The sequence below is a fragment of the Passer montanus genome, unplaced genomic scaffold, assembly GCF_014805655.1.
Source record: "Passer montanus isolate IOZ18808 unplaced genomic scaffold, ASM1480565v1 scaffold662, whole genome shotgun sequence".
NCBI lineage: Eukaryota > Metazoa > Chordata > Aves > Passeriformes > Passeridae > Passer > Passer montanus.
The window spans coordinates 1-7,040 of NW_024371727.1; the positions used below are offsets into that span (position 1 = coordinate 1).

The following is a 7,040-nucleotide window of genomic DNA, read 5'->3' on the forward strand; positions in this document are numbered from 1 at the left end:
GGGGGGATGGGACAACCCATGTGGACTCTCACTGGGAATGAAATTAGGGGAAAAAATCGATTTTTTTTTTAATTAAAATGAAGGTCAGAAGGACGTTTAGAGTGCCAAGACGCGGCGGTGATGACATTTTTGGGTACCAGCCAGGGTGGTGACGACTCACCCAGCCCTTCCTGTTCCTCTGCAGGCCGTGGGGGGCGAAGAGGTTGTTATGAATACGAACGAGGCCAAACTTTCTCACGAGAAAGAGGCTCTCGTTTATTTAAACAGCTACAAGGAACAGAGCGCGCAGGACAAGCCCCAGCACTCACGCAGCCACTCAAAAAACCAGAACAGCACGTTGTTCCCAAAAATACCGGGTTCTGCCCAGGAAAAGTTTCCAAAAAGAGCCAAGCTAAACCGAATTCCCCCTTTTATAGCCCCCTTCGAGCCCCGGATTGGTGGATTTTGGATCCGCGCGGTGATTGGTCCGTTCCCAGGCTTCCCATTGGTCTTTAGCGCCGTTCATTCTGGACCAATCATTTCTGCAGGGCGTCGAGTGATTGGTCAGATCCTGCATCCAATCGTCTTCGTCCTCGCTCTGCCCTCCACAAACCCTGGGCCCTTCTTCCAGAACATTCTAACAATTCTGACCCTTAACACCACACAATTAATACAATATAATTGAACTCTAATCTCATTTAACATAACTTTTACTGATAACAAGGTGCAGTGCCACCGCTGCCAGCTGCTCCCCAAGATCCTTGGTGAAATAAACAGGCAGGAGATCTTTCTCCTTTTTAATGACATCTTTCTCCTTTTTAATGACTTTATTAAGAATCAGCTCAGGTGGGGAGAAGCCGACGGGTCGCGCCCACGCCGCCGCTGCTCCCAGGCGTGGCACGGAGGAGGAGGAGGAGGAGGAGGAGGAGAAGGAGGGTGATGCAGCTTTGTCCTGGTCTGCAGGCAGAGCTGGGGATTCCGTCCTCACGGGAGAGTCGCAGATTCCTGGTTTTTTTGTCTAACACTCCGGGACATCTCTTTAATCAGCATCTTTTCAGGTCAGGGTGAGAAGCAAAAAGGATCCAAGCAGGTACGGGACTACGCTCCCATCCTTAGACGTCACTTAGGTCACTTGTTGGCTCGTCATTTTAGGGGTTTTTCCTGGGAAAACTGTAAAAATTGCATTTCTCATCTGCATACTGGCTCGCCCCGAATTTTTACAGTTTTTCCCAGGAAAACCCCTAAAATCACGAGCCAACAAGTGACCTAAGTGACATCAGGATGGGAGCGTAGTCCCGTACCTGCTTGGATCCTTTTTGCTTCTCACCCTGACCTGAAAAGATGCTGATTAAAGAGATGTCCCGGAGTGTTAGACAAAAAAACCAGGAATCTGCGACTCTCCCGTGAGGACGGAATCCCCAGCTCTGCCTGCAGACCAGGACAAAGCTGCATCACCCTCCTTCTCCTCCTCCTCCTCCTCCTCCTCCTCCGTGCCACGCCTGGGAGCAGCGGCGGCGTGGGCGCGACCCGTCGGCTTCTCCCCACCTGAGCTGATTCTTAATAAAGTCATTAAAAAGGAGAAAGATGTCATTAAAAAGGAGAAAGATCTCCTGCCCGTTTATTTCACCAAGGATCTTGGGGAGCAGCTGGCAGCGGTGGCACTGCACCTTGTTATCAGTAAAAGTTATGTTAGATGAGATTAGAGTTTAATTATATTGTATTAATTGTGTGGTGTTAAGGGTTAGAATTGTTAGAATGTTCTGGAAGAAGGGCCCAGGGTTTGTGGAGGGCAGAGCGAGGACGAAGACGATTGGATGCAGGATCTGACCAATCACTCGACGCCCTGCAGAAATGATTGGTCCAGAATGAACGGCGTTAAAGACCAATGGGAAGCCTGGGAACGGACCAATCACCGCGCGGATCCAAAATCCACCAATCCGGGGCTCGAAGGGGGCTATAAAAGGGGGAATTCGGTTTAGCTTGGTTCTTTTTGGAAACTTTTCCTGGGCAGAACCCGGTACTTTTGGGAACAACTACAAAAGGTCTCCCAATGAATTTGAAACTCACCCAGGTGTCATAGAATGACCTTGAGGACCATCTAGATGCCACATGATGACCTTGAAACATTCCTGAAGACCACACAATGACCTTGAAACCTAACCCAATGCCGTGGAATGACCCTGAAACCCACCAAGATGTGGTTTTCAGGGTCATTCCACGGCATTGGGTTAGGTTTCAAGGCACACAGCGGCTTTGTAGCCCACCAAGACACCATGCAACGACTTCGAAGCCCACCGAGGTGATTTTGTAGCCCACCCAGATGCCACCCCAGTCACTTTGAAACCCATCTAAACACCACACAAGAATCTTGAAACCCAACCAGGTGCCTTGAAATTACTTTGAAAACCACCTAAACACCTTACAAGGACCTTGAAACTCCACCTTGTGATGACCTTGAAGTGCACCACGACCTTGGGCTCTTCCCACGCAATGACTTTGAACTACTCCCATCAACTCCATCCCTACCTCGACCTTCTGGGGGTGTTCCTGGCTGAGGGTCACGTTGTACACCTCCATGGTGAGCACCTTGATGAAGGAGACCAGGCGGCTGCCGCGGTGGTTGTTCTCCACAGTGACAGCAAAGGGGATGAGGGTGGGAGCAGTGGGGCGAAGTCTGGATTGCAAGGAGGAAGGTCGGGGAAATGTGGGAAGAGACTGGGACAAGTGGGAAGATCTGAGCCATGTGGCAAGGGTCTGTGCCGTGCTGGACGGGGTCTGGAATGCACAAGATGAAGTTTGGGACGCTGATAAATTTCACAGAATTTCACAGGATGACTAGGTTGGAAGAGACCTCAAAGATCATCGAGTCCATGCCCTAACACCTCAGCTAAACCACGGCGCCAAGTGCCACATCCAGTCTTTTTCAAACACATCCCGGGATGGTGATTCCACCACCTCCCTGGGCAGACCATTCCAGAAGTTATCACCCTTTCTGTAAAAAACATTTTCCTAATATCCAACCATTCTTTCCCTTGATGTAGCTTGAAACTGTGACCTCTGGTCCTGTCAGTTGTTGCTTGGTGAAGGAGACCAACCCCCACCTGACACAACCACCTTTCAGGAAGCTGCAGAATGTGACAAGGTCACCTCTGAATCTCCAGGCCTGGAACATGTGGGAAAGATCCGGATTCTTGGAAAGATGGAGTGGGTTCTGGGACACAAGAAGCAGCTGGAGCACCAGGAGAAAGTTCTGGAGAACTCCCAAGGATCACCTGAGGGATCTGAGGGCTTCAACCCAGGATGGATCCCCCTCCACTCCCCTCCATCCCCAGTCTGGCTCCTTCCCTTCTCAAAGAAAACCTGTCCTAGGGTGACGTTATGATGCTTGTATCCCAAATCATGTGTTCTGTTTATGCTGGACATTATGTTCTGGGCCTTCAAGACTGGCTCTGAAGAGCGACTGTTTTGTTTTGTTTTGTTTTTTGTTATAGTCTGCTCCCCCATGGCTGGCAGGACACAGAGATGGGGCAGTACATAACGTGGCTTTTGCTTTTTGCTTTTGCTTTTTGCTTTGCTCCTGCTCCTGCTGTGCCCCTGCTTTGCTTTTGCTTTTTGTTTCTGCTTGTTAGTTAGTTTAGCAGGCCAAATCTTTCCCTGGACTGTTCTTCCTTTCCCTTTTTTTTTGGAAACACTGAAACCTGCTCCGCCTGGGACCTGGGAAACACCAAGAGTTCCCCAGGTGGCTGCAGCAGCCATCCCCAGTGCCAGAGGGAGCGACAACAGAGCCACCACTCCCAGGAGAGATTTCAAAGAATCACAGAATCTCTGGGTTGGAAGGGACCTTTAAGATCATCGAGTCCAACCCATGCTCCAACACCTCAACCAGGTCATGGCACCAAGTGCCACATCCAGTCTTTTTTTAAACACATCCAGGGATGGTGACTCCACCTCCTGCCTGGGCAGATGATTCCAGTATTTGACCACTCTTTCTGTGAAAAACTTCCTCCTTAAATCCAGCCTGTATCTCCCTTGGCGCAGCTTGAGACTGTGTCCTCTTGTTCTGTCGGTTGTTGCTTTTTGAGTTTGTCATCCTTTTCAGGTCGGTGAAAGTGTTGCCACCTGGTGTTGTTCATTTTGTGTTTTGCCTGTTAAATAAACAGGTTCTTTCCACTTCTCTCCGAGGAATCCTTCCTGAACCCATAGCAAGGAGTCCTTTTCAGATCGGTGAAAGTGTTGTCACCTGGTGTTGTTCATTTTGTGTGCGGGGGGTGTTTTGCCTGTTAAATAAACAGGTTCTTTCCACTTCTCTCCGAGGAATCCTTCCTGAACCCATAGCAAGGAGGGGCTGTGTGGGTTTGCCCTTTTGGCGGTTTTCTCCCAAATTTGCCTTAATCCAGGACAGTCCAGGACAAAACCCTGTAGCCGTGATATTTTAGTGAGAAATCCTCTGTTGGGATTTTTCCTGTCCTGAGGAGCTGAGAGCCTCAGGAAAGAAATGGAAACAATCCCCCTCCTGGGACCCTCCTGGGGACCCTCCTGGGACACTGCTGGGGACGCCCTTGACCCTCTTGGGGACCCCCTTGACCCTCCTGGGGACCCTCCTGGGGACCCTCCTGGGGACCCTCCTGACAGCCAAGCCCCTTCTGGATGCCCGGAGCCACCCCAGCCTCCCTCCACCCCAAACCTTTCCCTGGGGAGCCCAAACAACCTCTCTGAGACCCTAAAAACCAGCCAGGGACCCCCAGAAATCCCTCGGCATCTCTCAGCGCCCCCAGACCCACAAACCCCTCCAGGGACCCCCATTTACCCTCCAGGGCCTCCCTCGGCGCCCCCAGACCCACAAACACCTCATCGCTCCTCAGAGCGCTCCCTCAGACCCCTCCGCCGCCTCCCATTGGCTGCAGCGCCCGTCCGTCCCCGCTCTGAACCAATCAGCGGCCGCGCTGGGAGCGCGGGGGCGGGCCCAGGCGCGAGCGCGGGCGATGGCGCGGGTGAGGCCTGAGGGCTCCTGAGGGGCCGGGGCGGGATCGGGGGGACCCGGGGGGATCCTGAGGGATCGGGAGGATCCTGAGGGATCGGGAGGATCCTGAGGGATCGGGAGGTCCCCGCGTCATTTCCCGCACGCCTCCCGCAGGGGCTCAGCCTGGAGCAGCGCACGGAGCGTCTGGTGCAAAGGAGGTGCGAGAGCAGCCCGGCCGGGAGAGCCCCTCAGCATCCCCCAGTGCAGCCCCCGGTCGGCTCCCCGTCCCCTCAGCGCTGTCCCGGACCCCAAGGGCGCCCCAAATGCCGCCCCAGAGCCCTGAGTGCCCCCCAGTTCCCTCCTTTGTTCCCCAGGAGCAGCTCGGGGACCCCCGGGTGATGTCCCTGAGCCCCCATTCTGCCCACAAGTGTGTCCCCCAGCCCCTCAGGGTCAGCATTTCGGGGGTCCCCAGCCCTCTGCATCCCCAGGAGCAGCTCGGGGACCCCCGGGTGATGACCCTGAGCCCCCATTCTGCCCACAAGTGCGACCCCCAGCCCCTCAGGGTCACCATTTTGGGGGTCCCCAACCCTTTCCGTGCCCAGGAGCACCTCAGGGACCCCCAGGTGATGTCCTGGAGCCCCCACTCTGCCCACAGGTGCATCCCCCAGCCCCTCAGTGTCAGCATTTTGGGGGTCCCCAGCCCTCTGCATCCCCAGGAGCAGCTTGGGGACCCCCAGGTGATGTCCCCGAGCCCCCACTCTGCCCACAAGTGCGTCCCCCAGCCCCTCAGGGTCAGCATTTTGGGGGTCCCAGCTCCCCCCAACCCTCTCCTTCCCCCGGAGCAGCTCGGGGACCCCCAGATGATGTCCCAGAGCCCCCATTCTGCCCATAAGTGCATCCGCCAGCCACTCAAGGTCAGCATTTCGGGGGTCCCCAACCCTCTCCGTACCCAGGAGCACCTCAGGGACCCCCGGGTGATGACCCTGAGCCCCCACTCTGCCCACAAGTGCGTCCCCCAGCCCCTCAGGGTCAGCATTTTGGGGGTCCCAGCTCCCCCCAACCCTCTCCTTCCCCCGGAGCAGCTCGGGGACCCCCAGATGATGTCCCAGAGCCCCCATTCTGCCCATAAGTGCATCCGCCAGCCACTCAAGGTCAGCATTTCGGGGGTCCCCAACCCTCTCCGTACCCAGGAGCACCTCAGGGACCCCCGGGTGATGACCCTGAGCCCCCACTCTGCCCACAAGTGCACCCCCAGCCCCTCAGGGTCACCATTTCAGCATTTTGGGGGTCCCTGCCCCCCACCAACCCTCTCCTTCCCCCCTCAGCCAGGCCCTGCTCAGGCCCCGCCCCTGCGGGCCGGGGAGGGCGGAGCCTGCCCTTGGCTCCGCCCCCTGCAGCTCCGCCCTCGATGACCCGCTCGTCCAATGGCGCTTGAGGCGGTGCCAATGGGAGGAGCCAGCGCTGGACACGCCCCTGGTGGGTGGGGCCCTGCAGGGGGCGGGGCCCCGGGAGTCACGTGAGCCAGCGGAGGCCCCGTGGCCAATCAGGAGCCGCCTCTGTGGGCACCAGGGGGCGTGGCCATCCCTGGCCGTCTCCCAGGAGCCCTTGCGGCGGGAGCCATGTTGGGAGTCACGTGACCCAGCAGAGGCCCCACGGCCAATCGGGAGCCGCCTCTGCGGGCACCAGGGGGCGTGGCCATCCCCGGCCATCTCCCAGGAGCCCTTGCGGCGGGAGCCATGTTGGGAGTCACGTGACTGCGGCGGGGCTCCGTGGCGTGCGCCATATTGGACGTCGTGCCTGCGGCCTGCAATGGAGGCACTTCCGGAGCCCCTGCGCCGGGCAGGGCCGGGCTCGAGGCCACGTGACCCCCGCGAGGCCCCGCAGCCAATCAGGAGCGGCGCCTGTGATGCCCATCAGGGGGAGCCATGGGAGCAGCCACTGGGTGAGGCCCCAGAGGAGCCCCTGAGGGTCAGGGGGGTCACTTGTGGGTCGTGGGGGTCACTTGTGGGTCATGGGGGTCGCCTGAGGGTCATGGGGGTCACTTGTGGTCATGGGGGTCACTTGGGGGTCACTTGGGGGGCTTGGGGGTCAGTTGGGGGTC

General features: G+C 56.9%; 1 protein-coding gene and 1 long non-coding RNA gene across 2 annotated transcripts in view; one reads left to right on the forward strand and one right to left on the reverse strand.

The window, feature by feature from the left end:
• Nucleotides 1-1,596: 1,596 nt before the first annotated feature.
• On the reverse strand, nucleotides 1,597-2,619 carry LOC120511567. The gene is made up of 3 exons (XR_005629760.1): nucleotides 2,506-2,619; nucleotides 2,047-2,159; nucleotides 1,597-1,933 (listed from the first exon to the last, which is right to left on the reverse strand). It is a non-coding gene; the product is annotated as an uncharacterized LOC120511567 (long non-coding RNA).
• Nucleotides 2,620-4,953: 2,334 nt separating this feature from the next.
• Nucleotides 4,954-7,040, forward strand: part of LOC120511570 — a 2,249-nt gene continuing 162 nt past the window's right edge. The window contains exons 1-3 of the mRNA XM_039728831.1: nucleotides 4,954-4,970; nucleotides 5,114-5,157; nucleotides 6,265-6,923. Coding sequence (XP_039584765.1) covers nucleotides 4,962-4,970; nucleotides 5,114-5,157; nucleotides 6,265-6,923 — 712 coding nt within the window. The 5' untranslated portion in view covers nucleotides 4,954-4,961. The remainder of the gene's footprint in view (nucleotides 4,971-5,113; nucleotides 5,158-6,264; nucleotides 6,924-7,040) is intronic.